The 13,124-nt window shown below is 42.9% G+C and overlaps 1 protein-coding gene across 3 annotated transcripts in view; it reads right to left on the bottom strand.

Annotated features, from left to right (window-relative positions):
- Window positions 1-13,124, bottom strand: part of ARID1B (AT-rich interaction domain 1B) — a 1,291,555-nt gene that overhangs the window by 459,091 nt on the left and 819,340 nt on the right. For all 3 annotated transcript variants that reach the window (XM_029596714.1, XM_029596717.1, XM_029596715.1), the window contains exon 6: window positions 2,435-2,509. In XM_029596714.1, coding sequence (XP_029452574.1) covers window positions 2,435-2,509 — 75 coding nt within the window. The remainder of the gene's footprint in view (window positions 1-2,434; window positions 2,510-13,124) is intronic.

Raw genomic sequence — 13,124 nt, 5'->3', positions numbered from 1 at the left:
TAAAATCTTTTTCAGGTACATTCGAAGCAAAAAAGCCTGTGAAAGATGACAGAGGAACTGAAACAAAATTTCGTGAACTTGTAAGATGTAAAAGGGCAAATTAACAAACTAAAGAGTAGCAAATCGCCTGGACCAGATAGTATATATCTCTGAGTGTTGAAGGAACTGACATATGAAATTGCAGCTCTACTATTAGTAATATGTAACTTATCATAAAAGCAGGTACAGTATATCTAAGATTGGAGGGTAGCCAATGTAACGCAAATTTTTAAAAAGCACTCTGGGGGTGATCCAGGAAACTACAGTGAGCCTGATGTCATTGCAGAGTAAAATGGTTTGAAACTTTTATAAAGAATAAAATTACTGAACATATAGCCATAGTTTAATGGGACAAAGCCAAAATGGATTTAGCCAAGGGAAGCCTTGCCTCAGCAATCTGCTACATTTTTAAGGCGTGATTAAACATGTGGATAAAGGTGAGTCAGTTGATACAGTGTAACTGGATTTTCGGAAAGGGTCTGACAATACCTCATGAGAGACTCTTGAAGAAAGTAAAAAGTCATGGGATAGGAGGCAATGTTCTTTTGTGAACTGAGAACTGGTTGAAAAATAGAAAACAGAGAATAGGGCTAAATGGTCAATTTTCTCAATGGAGAAATGGGAATAGTGGAGTGCCCTAGTGATCTGTACTGGGATCACTCACTGCTTTTTAACATTTTTATAAATGATCTAGAGATGGGAAAATTGAGTCATCAGATTTACTGATACAAAATTGTTCAAAGTTGTTAAATCACAAGAGGATTTTGAGAAAATGCAAGAGGACCTTGCAAGACTGGCTATCCAAATGACAGCAGATAATTAGGGGTAGATTTTTTAAAAAAGCGTGTTCGCGTACTTTTGTTTGCGCACCAGGCGCAAACAAATGTACGCTGGATTTTATAAGATACGCGCGTAGCCGCGCGTATCCTCTAAAATCCTGGATCGGCGCACGCAAGGCTGCCGATTTTGGGCAGCCGGCGCGCGCCGAGCCGCGCAGCCTGTCACCGTTTCCTCCGAGGCCGCTCCGAAATCGGAGCGGCCTCGGAGGAAACTTTCTTTCGCCCTCCCCTCACCTTCCCCTCCCTTCCCCTACCTAACCCACCCCCCCAGCCCTATCTAAACCCCCCCCTACCTTTATCCACGGATTTACGCCTCCCGGAGGGAGACGTAAATCCACGCGCGCCAGCAGCCCGCTGGCGCGCCTAGACTCAACCCAGGGGCGGTTCCAGAGGGCGCGGCCACGACCCCGAAACGCCCCGGGCCGAAAGCACGCCCCCGGTCCTGCCCCCCCACCCCTGAAATGCCCCTGACACGCCCCCTTCGAAAAACCCCGGGACCTACGCGCGTCCTGGGGCTCTGCGCGCACCGGCGGCCTATGGAAAATAGCTTGATAGCACCTAGGTAAAGAGGGCATCAAGCTAGGTCGAGAGTACAATGTACAAATTTCATGTTTGTGCAGCTTTCCTCACTCCAAATCACATCAAATCTTCACGGATGTGTACTGTGCTGTTCCTAGCTCTGACTGTGCTTGTAAAACTACCCCCCATACCCTAGACCTCCACCACCTTGAGTTCCTAGTTCACAGTGGTATAAATGGTTGACTAATGTGTGCCTCCCCACAGGAGCGATCTCTCTCTCTCTCTCTCCACTCCACTTCGGATCTGCTTGCGATGTGAAAATATCTAGAAAATTACCCTAACCCCAGCTCTTTTTTTTTTTTTTATCGCATGCTCTATTCATGCGAAATTTATATCAAAATGATAAATCTAGCTCTTGGAGTGTGAGCCTTCTGGGGACAGAGAAATGTTACAGTTCCTGAATGAAGTCTACTTAACTGCTTGAAACAATGGAATATAACGTAAATAAATAAATAATCCCAGACAGGCTGGGATGTGTCTGAGTTGAACTGAGAAAGGTTCAGATTTGTTGGTTCGGTTTTACTTCTTTTCTGAACGTTTCAGCAGCCGTGTGTGATGTTGCACAGCTGGCAGGGGAATACATATACCTGCTATGGCTTGCTTTCAGCTATAGATTCTCACAAAGGCCCAAACTGAAAATCCTTCAGATCTCATGCTTTCAAGTCTCAGCCTTTTTAGCTAGAAGCCAAAAGTATGTACGGTATATGCAAGTGTTCAGTCTGTGAAACACAATTTGCTCTAAAACCTAGGGATGTGTCGGAGGCTTCAAAGTGGTATGAAAAAGACTGGAACATTTATACCGTACTACCCTTGCCTCCTAGTAGATATTTATGACTCTCTTGGCACCTTCAGGCACCTTTTCCTAATGAAATGTGACTTCTGGACAAACTGTTTCTGGCAACTGCAGCTAGGCTTCTCAAGCATCACCCACCAAATGCATATGTACTAATAAAATGCTGGTAGAAACGCCAACAAACCTCGCTCCTGCGGCATTGGTGACTGGGAACTGGATTCTGCTTGGCTACCGGGAGTCTGAGGTGGCATCTGGCTACCTGCAACACATTGGAGAGAAAGAGAAAAGCGAAGGCTTGCATTAGACTCTATTGCACTTTTCAAAGTTGGGCAACTCACTAATACGATATGATAATGAAAGGGTTAAAAATAAGTCTTTTTTTTCACTCTTTATAAGCCATGGAGAAAATGTGCTTTACAGCTTACTTAGCAACGGGCATGCTGAAACGTTCAATTTCATATTGAGCAACGTGCCAACCTTGCCAACATGATCCAATTTATAGCTGCAAATCTCCTGACATATTTCTGCAAGGGAGGTTTTTTTTTAAAACAAAAACCAACGTTTCACTAAAGAACAGGGCTTATCCTGCTGACTTTACACAGGCCTCTGACCAGGCTGCCAGAAATATTACCCTCTGAAAAATGTACTCCATACAGAAATGATTCGAAGCGAGAGGGGAAAAAAATCCCTGATGTCATCTCACAGAATGTTAAGTGGAGCTTGTGAGCAGACACGGATGTGCCGCCTGTGCATGGCCACACAAATACCACACTCCTGGGATTATTGCTTGTGAGCAGACACGGATGTGCTGCCTGTGCATGGCCACACAAATACCACACTCCTGGGATTATTGCTTGTGAGCAGACACGGATGTGCCGCCTGTGCATGGCCACACAAATACCACACTCCTTAAATAAAAGGCTTGATTCACAAGCCAAGCTGGCATTAAACCCATATACAGCTGATAAATGAAAGGGCAGGAAAGATACTTTTACAGTATAAAATATGAAAATCACGCAGAACTAAGACTGAATCTCCTTCTTACGTGGCAGGCAGAACATGAAATTTATGACGACAATCCAAACCTTTGAAGTGCACAAAGAAGCAGACTGAAAACATAGGAAGTTCAATGTTTAAAGAGAGAGGTTCTTAATTCAAAAAATGTCCAAAGTACATTTAGGACTCCTTCAGGGACAGGACTTTAAATATTTATTTAAGCTTAGCTATAATATGGCACAGGCTTTTCTAGGACCTGAAAATCAAATCTCTCTTAACGATAATCTCTTTTCTTAAGTATTTCATGAATTGATTTGGGTATGGGACAACCAAGTGATTGGATAAGCTGTATTTATTTATTTATTTCAATTTTTGCTTTATTCAGAGTGGTTACAAAAATATCCAAACATAAAGATTATTTTTAAAAAACCGCCCGGATACGTGCATATCATCCAGAGTGCGCACAGCTCGGAGGTTTTCAAAAGGGAGCTGGGCCATGGGGATTTCGGGGCGAGAAGCTGAGATGTGCACATAAATACGTCTGGCGCGCTCTAATGCCCCCTGCCGCGTGACGTTACTTGTGCTATAGAGGCTTGTAGGTTATAAAATAACGATAAATAGGCAGATCTGCGGGGTTTTAAGGGGGGAGTGAAGGCTATTAAAGCAGGGGCATTTCCACGACCTCTCTCTTAACTGGGCAAACTGATAAAGCTGGAAATGGCATGGGTGCGCTCCCCTTTTAAAATCCCCTGATTTACGTTGTAGACCACCATTTGTGCTCACTAAAATCTGGCGCACATGCGTGTGGCCAGGCTATTTTATAACATGAGTGCATAAATACATGCAAATTATAAACATAGCCGCAGCTGCACAGATATAGCCCCATGCGCTGGTTAGAAAGTTACCCCAATAATGCACAATTATTGATAACAACATTTGCAACAGATATACCCCCATGCGCTGGTTAGAAAGTTATCCCAATAATGCACAATTATTGATAAGAACATTTGCAACAGATATACCCCCATGCACTGTTAGAAAGTTACCCCAATAATGCACAATTATTGATAAGAACATTTGCAACAGATATACACCCATGCACTGTTAGAAAGTTACCCCAATAATGCACAATTATTGATAAGAACATTTGCAACAGATATACCCCCATGCGCTGGTTAGAAAGTTACCCCAATAATGCACAATTATTGATAAGAACATTTGCAACAGATATAGCCCCATGCACTGGTTAGAAAGTTACCCCAATAATGCACAATTATTGATAAGAACATTTGTAACAGATATACCCCCATGCGCTGGTTAGAAAGTTATCACAATAATGCACAATTATTGATAAGAACATTTGCAACAGATATACCCCCATGCACTGTTAGAAAGTTACCCCAATAATGCACAATTATTGATAAGAACATTTGCAACAGATATAGCCCCATGCGCTGGTTAGAAAGTTACCCCAAAAATGCACAATTATTGATAAGAACATTTGCAACAGATATAGCCCCATGCACTGTTAGAAAGTTACCCCAATAATGCACAATTATTGATAAGAACATTTGTAACAGATATACCCCCATGCGCTGGTTAGAAAGTTATCACAATAATGTACAATTATTGATAAGAACATTTGTGACAGATATACCCCCATGCGCTGGTTAGAAAGTTATCACAATAATGTACAATTATTGATAAGAACATTTGCATCAGATATACCCCATGCGCTGGTTAGAAAGTTACCCCAATAATGCACAATTATTGATAAGAACATTTGTAACAGATATACCCCATGCGCTGGTTAGAAAGTTACCCCAATAATGCACAATTATTGATAAGAACATTTGTGACAGATATACCCCCATGCACTGTTAGAAAGTTACCCCAATAATGCACAATTATTGATAAGAACATTTGTAACAGATATACCCCCATGCGCTGGTTAGAAAGTTACCCCAATAATGCACAATTATTGATAAGAACATTTGTAACAGATATACCCCCATGCACTGGTTAGAAAGTTACCCCAATAATGCACAATTATTGATAAGAACATTTGTAACAGATATACCCCCATGTGCTGGTTAGAAAGTTACCCCAATAATGCACAATTATTGATAAGAACATTTGTAACAGATATACCTCCATGCGCTGGTTAGAAAGTTACCCCAATAATGCACAATTATTGATAAGAACATTTGTAACAGATATACCCCCATGCGCTGGTTAGAAAGTTACCCCAGTAATGCACAATTATTGATAAGAACATTTGTAACAGATATACCTCCATGCGCTGGTTAGAAAGTTACCCCAATAATGCACAATTATTGATAAGAACATTTGTAACAGATATACCCCCATGCGCTGGTTAGAAAGTTACCCCAGTAATGCACAATTATTGATAAGAACATTTGTAACAGATATACCCCCATGCGCTGGTTAGAAAGTTACCCCAATAATGCACAATTATTGATAAGAACATTTGTAACAGATATACCCCCATGCGCTGGTTAGAAAGTTACCCCAATAATGCACAATTATTGATAAGAACATTGGCAACAGATATACCCCCATGTGCTGGTTAGAAAGTTACCCCAGTAATGCACAATTATTGATAAGAACATTTGTAACAGATATACCTCCATGCGCTGGTTAGAAAGTTACCCCAATAATGCACAATTATTGATAAGAACATTGGCAACAGATAGTCCATGTATCACAAAGACATTCACATTCTCAAATGGGTACATATGCTACAAGAGCCTTCCTGATCCAAAAACATCCAAACATGGAGAGCATGGCAATAAAATGCTCATTTATATTACAGCTCCAAAATACACACTTTGCTAATCTGCAATAAACAGTGCAGAAAATAAAACCATTCAATTAAATCTGTGCCTATGTAATAAAAAAGGTGTGTGTGAGGTGGAGTGTTTGAACCAGAATGGCTGCCTGCTATTTCCCTATATCCAGTCCTGGAAGGTCCTACATACCCAGTTCTTAACTTCTACACGCACTGAATGGCCAAGCAATGCAAGGTGTGGTAGGAGATAATCATCCAATCTGCTGCTTACTGTTCTTGCATGCACTACAGAGAGGAGGTCACTCTTACTGAGAAAAGGTGCAACAATTGAAAAACCACCTCAAACTTCAAGGATAAAGCAGAGCCAATGACAACTCTGAAAATACAGACTGCAATATGATAAAAGAGGAGGCCAGCCACATTCATCTCGTTTAACTCCAATCTGTTGCCTTATGTGACCTTTGCGAACATCCTAGGCCCCCTCTATTGAGGGAGCACACTTAGCAGAGGCGGGCGGAGCATGGGAAGTGTCATATCAGATCCAGCTTTATGTATTAAGTCCAACAGTCACTCGCTATATCAAGTGTAAAACACAAACCGTTCCCAAGGTCAGTTTTCTTAACACAGGACATGATGCATGCAAAAACTATGGCGTTCTGTTTTTTAAATAAATATTTCCCTTCATTCACAACTCATGATATTTACTTGATGAGTGAATGAGGAGTCTCTCTGTGGTCAAGTTGCATGTTTATGGCATGGAGAGGAAAGATGAGGAACGTGGTCACATCTTATCTTCTCTTGAGTTTTAATTAACGTTGAGATGTGGATGGAAATTATGTAATATTGGGGATCACTGCTACTTATGAAAATTGTAAAAAATAAAATGCAGTATAAAATGTAACAAATACTTTATAAAATGTACAAGAATTGCAAGTGCAGTTTGCATTAGAACTCAGGCATATGTAATAAGATAATATATTATTTACTTTGAACAGCTACCACTGGTGACAATCTATGGCAGGACTTCTCAAAATGGGGTCAGAAGTACCTGAAAGGGCAGAGGTCTTCAGGCACCAGCAGGAAGATCAGTGTGGCCCTCACTCACAGGCCCTGCATGAGTTCCTATGGTAACAGGAAGGGACTGGGGATGCTGCTGGTCCTGTGAGCTTGCACTGACTTTCATTACTAATGCTGCTTCCGCTTGCAGATCATACAGGTCGATACTGTAAGGCCGCGTTAGAAAGAGTGCAGCACTGCCGGGCGCACCCTCATTTGCCGCACGCACAGTCCTGCTCACATACCGCTCGATACTCTCTTCAAATTGCATGCAAATGCATGCCACGTCTGCGAAGCGTTAGGGAACGTTAGGCCCGCGCAACCCACTTTACTGTATAGGAGCTTTATACAGCGCCTATACAGTATCCTGGGTGCGCTGGTACCTGTCATTTCAAATGTCATTTCAACTGACATTTGAAATGACAGGCACCAGGAAGTGGATGGTTCCCCCCCTCCCGAAGCAAGGCGCAGGGCGAAAATTAAAACAAAAGGGAATAAAGTGTAAAAAAAAGTAAACACTAGCGGGAGCCGGCGGGCGCCCGTTCATCCCGGCGGCGGCGGGAGCCGGCGGGCGGGTGGGCGCGCGTTCGATCCAGGCGGCAGCAGGAGCCGGCGGGCGGGTGGGCACCCGTTCATCCAGGCGGCAGCAGGAGCCGGCGGGCGGGTGGGCACCCGTTCATCCAGGCCACGGTGGGAGCCAGCGGCGAAAGCGGCCTCCGGTAGCTCCCGCCGGCAGTGAATGAATGCACGCCTGTATACGCCCGTGCGATTTCGGCGCTCAAGGACGCTGCAAATGTTAGTATATATGGAGGTCGTCCATGGTGCAGTCCGGTACGTTGCTGTTGGAACACCACACTATCACCAGGTAGAGGGTAGCGGTAAACTAACAGGTTAAGGACGCGGCAAAATAGCGGGTTACAAAGGAGATAATCGGAGCGCGCGTCACAGTATCGGAGGGGAATAGCTAATTTGTTCATTAAATAGCTAATTCGTTCATTTACATATCATATACATGCTGGGTGCGGAAAGGGTTACGGGTCGGTTTCAAGAAGCGCTAAGGACGCTTGAAACTGGAGACTATCGCAGGATCGCCTTACGCATCCGAATTGTGCGCCCACAGCGGGTTACAGATGGGGAATCTCCAACCGCACGTTACAGTATCGAGCTGATAGTTAGGTTTGGGACCATGAGGAGGAAGGGTGGGCTGAGTGTGCATAGGACTGTGGAGATTCCTATTGCTCTTCTCTCCTCACCCACCACTCAACCTACCCAAGAGGAAACGCCTTCTCGTCCCACCAGCTGCCATCGACCTTTGGTTCAGGGTCAAAGAAAAATATTGCTGTTGACCTGACCATGGCAGCTGTTTGAAGGAAAGGATTGGATGCAGGAGGGGTTTGAGGGTTAGATCAGCTGGAGAGGGAATGGCCATAGAGGGAAAGGAGGACTGGAGGTGCTGGGAATTAGAGGGGATTTTGAGCTAAGAGCTGGAGGCCAGTAGGTAAGGATGGGAGGTGAGAGAGAGGGGATGGGTAATGGGGTAAGAGGGAGGGGATGATATAGAATCAACTGGGGATTATAAAAATGGTGTGGAGTGAGAGAGGATCAGCTGTGAGGATGCAAAAAAAGCTGGAGGGGGTGAGTGACTAGATGGTCTAGGAAGGCGAGAGGAGCTAGGGGACGTTAGGGGATTAGCTGGAGGGGAAGGAGGTCTTCTGGAGGGGATGGAGTTTGACAGAAAGGACAGACTGGAGAGGGTGGAAGTTGAGAGAGACGATCTAGAGTGTGGGAAGGGCAAGCATGGAATGATTGTTGAGGGAGGACCATAACTCTGCCAATCCATTTTCAAGTGCTAAAATGGGGTCACAGTGGCTAAAAGTTTGGGAAGCCCTGGTCTATGGACAATCAGCAGGGACTGCTCTTAAATCCCATAGGAAAACTGTACCCTAAAGGCAATTTACTATTCACTGTTCCCAGCTGCTGTGTTGTGGTCGAGAACAAGTAATTGGTATTTTAGCCAATAGTGGATTTCTGAAGTTTAAAGACAGGCAAGATATCTAACGTCAACATTGTTGCTGGTCACTTCTGTCTGACTGAGGGAGTCAGCAGGAAACTCCCTCAGTCTACCTTAAGGGACTGGGCACAGCTGTCTCGCCCGGTCTTCCTTAAGATCCAGACTCACAGGGAATCCTCACCAGATTACCCCTCACCTGAGTATAAAAACTCAGGGCCTAGAAGGATTAAGCAGGCCCCGGGGAGCAGGCAGAGACCTCTTGTGCTTAAGGACTGTGTGTTACCTGAATTTAAGGTGAGCTACACTGATTGTTTTGATTTGGGTTTTGTCACTGCCAGAATCTGCCTCCTTATTTCTCTGGCTGTTTCCAGAGTTTATAAAAGAAGTATCACTTGCACACTTCACAACACGATGCAAATCTACCATGGTCTATGCGAGACTGCTGACGCCTTCTTTCCAGAGGCTTAAAGTGTCACATAGGATAAACTTAAAGACCAGCATCAGCCTTAAGCACTGAATCAAAAGCCCCTTTCAGAATTCTCAAGCGCAGTGGAAGAAAGCTCCGGATTTATTCACGAATGCTGCTCAGGCATCAGCTGCAGCGAGACAGTAAGTGCCTGCATTAGAATGAACACTTTTGCAGGACAAAATAAATCCAGCGACTTGAGACCACAAAAAAATGACATCAGCCCCATGTTAACACAGGTCACTTACACCACTCACGGCACACACATGCCTAGGGCATCATTAGCAGACAGATTATGCCACACAAATATTTTCAAAAGTGCTGAAGCATAAGGAGGGTGTTGCTGTGCACGTCTGGCGCAATGGCTCCGAGATTCAGTTGTAAGGCGCCCGGAGATGTTCTGAGCTATAACAAGTGCCATTTGTGAACATTTACTGCAGGTTTGGCTTGCTGGTACTTTCTCTGGTATTTATTTCTTTATTTGGGATTTTTATATACCGACATTCTTACATTACATGTAAATCATACCGGTTTACATAGAACAAAAAACAGCTGGAGCTGATACAGTGAACAATTACAAATTAAACTTGTTAACAAACTAAAAAGGGTATAACACTTGGAAAATGTTTATATAACAGAAAGGGTGGGAGGGGGCGTGGTCTCTCTCTCTCGCAATGTCATCTCTCCTCCTGATGTTGTAGTTGCCTCTCAGTTTCTTTTCTTTTTTTTTAATTTTTAAAGATGGAAATTAAAGTTACTGCTGGGGCCCTAGATATAAATGGGCCTCCCCGCTCGCCCGCGCTACAGAAGTGTAATTCCAGACAGACTTGACCTATAAAGGCAGATCTGGCAAAACTATTTTTTAGTTCTGCGTATTTATTTCTAGGCACTTATTGTTCATAAAAAAACCTTTCCTTCCTGCATTCTACATTGTGAGGAAACTGGAGCCTTGTACTAGTAAGGAAATGGGGACATTGGTGAGATTAACTCCTCCATAAACATACCAATATCTATAATGATATAGATAAATACATATATACAGTATATATACATATATATACCCACTGAATATGAATAGTGGGCTTTACTTTTGTGTTTATGTATGTTACAAGCATATACGCATGATCAAGCATATGGTAATAAAAACCTAACTGCACTGCTCTGAGTGTGCTTTAACACAAGCATTTAATTTCATTATAATCACATATTCTGTCATGCATCGTTCCTCTCGTAACACAAGCCAAATGCAATATGAAATTACTGTATACCTTCCAGCACTTTTTAAGGCAAAATGGCCCCATTAGAACAATGTTGGATCTTTATATTGATGGAATTTTTCTCCTTCTCTGCTTGTTCAGGGTCAGAACCAGGCATGCATGGTGGAGACCGCCATACCTCCAGGAGAAACACTTATTGTGAAACAGAAATGAATCAGAACTCTCCTATGACAGCCTGTAAGGTTTCCTTACTTGGGAAGTTGGTACAGAAAAAAAATAAAAATTACAGGATGAATTTTAAAAGCATTGCTGGTGTTAATAGACCTGTATATGTGAGTGTATGGGCTACACATGAGCCATGTGCATATTAGAAGTGCAAATTATGTGCATATATGCGTGTGTGTGAGGTAAAAAAAAAAAGGTGATGGGTTAAGGCATGTCAAGGGCCAACATTTGGTATAAATCCATATTTTAATTCCAGTACCACAGCGCACAGTGGGCTGTTAGCCAGCATGGTCATTGTTAAAAAATACCATCCTAGAAGCACAATCCAGATGTATTCCACACATTAAGAAAGGTGGAAAGCAGGCAAAACGATTACCAACATGGTTAAAAGGGGAGGTGAAAGAAGCTATTTTAGCCAAAAGATCCTCATTCAAAAATTGGAAGGAGGATCCAACAGAAGAAAATAGAATAAAGCATAAACATTGCAAGTTAAATGTAAGACATTGATAAGACAGGCTAAGAGAGAATTTGAAAAGAAGTTGGCCGTAGAGGCAAAAACTCACAGTAAAAACTTTGTTAAATATATCCGAAGCAGAAAGCCTGTGAGGGAGTCATTTGGACCGTTAGATAATCGAGGGGTTAAAGGGGTACTTAGAGAAGATAAGGCCATCGCGGAAAGATTAAATGATTTCTTTTCTTCAGTGTTTACTGAAGAGGATGTTGGGGAGGTACCCGTACTGGAGAAAGTTTTCATGGGTAATGATTCAGATAGACTGAACCAAATCACGGTGAACCTAGAAGATGTGGTAGACCTGACTGATAAATTGAAGAGTAGTAAATCACCTGGACCGGATGGTATACACCCCAGAGTTCTGAAGGAACTAAAAAATGAAATTTCAGACCTATTAGTAAAAATTTGTAACCTATCATTAAAATCATCCATTGTACCTGAAGACTGGAGGGTGGCTAATGTAACCCCCATATTTAAAAAGGGCTCCAGGGGAGATCCGAGAAATTACAGACCGGTTAGCCTGACTTCAGTGCCAGGAAAATTAATGGAAAGTGTTCTAAATATCAAAATCACAGAACATATAGAAAGACGTGGTTTAATGGAACAAAGTCAGCATGGCTTTACCCAGGGCAAGTCTTGCCTCACAAATCTGCTTCACTTTTTTGAAGGAGTTAATAGACATGTGGATGAAGGTGAACCGGTAGATATAGTATACTTGGATTTTCAGAAGGCGTTTGACAAAGTTCCTCATGAGAGGCTTCTAGGAAAAGTAAAAAGTCATGGGATAGGTGGCGATGTCCTTTCGTGGATTACAAACTGGCTAAAAGACAGGAAACAGGTTAGAGACCTTGGGGTAATACTAGACAATCGTCTAAACCTGAAGAAAATGGTCAACACAACCTCCAAAGACTGTTTCTTCAGATTACAGATTCTAAAACGACTAAAACCACTCTTATTCTTCCACGACTTCAGGACAATCCTCCAAGCGCTACTGTTCGCCAAAATAGACTACTGCAGTGCCCTCTACCTAGGCCTCCCCAAATCCACTGTCAAACCACTGCAGATGTTACAAAATGCGGCTGCGAGATTGCTGACAAGTACCAGTCGCGGCGAACACATCTCTCCCATCCTCAGAAACCTACACTGGTTACCAGTTAACTTCAGAATTCTATATAAATCAATCACCGTAATACATAAAACTATCCATCATCATCTTCAACTCGACCTGGAAATCCCATTCAAACTCCACTCCTCTAACAGACCAACTAGAGATATTCTCAAAGGCACCCTGAAATTTCCCCCTACTAAAGCCTCACGCCTCTCGACGACCAAAGACAGAGCGTTTTCGATAGCTGGCCCATCCATCTGGAATAGCATCCCTTCAAGTCTTAGAGTGGAACCTTGCCTGTTAACTTTTAGAAAAAGACTTAAAACCTGGCTATTTCACCAAGCCTTCGCCGACCCACCAGACAATCACTAGTTGTCCTTCACTCTTACCTGTTATGGTGATTACACTCACTAATGGACTCTGACACCTCCAGGTTAAAGCACCATTATGCTTTAACCCGTACGCCCTATGG

This window comes from Rhinatrema bivittatum, chromosome 3 (genome assembly GCF_901001135.1).
Source record: "Rhinatrema bivittatum chromosome 3, aRhiBiv1.1, whole genome shotgun sequence".
NCBI lineage: Eukaryota > Metazoa > Chordata > Amphibia > Gymnophiona > Rhinatrematidae > Rhinatrema > Rhinatrema bivittatum.
This window is presented reverse-complemented; position numbering and strand designations above follow the sequence as displayed.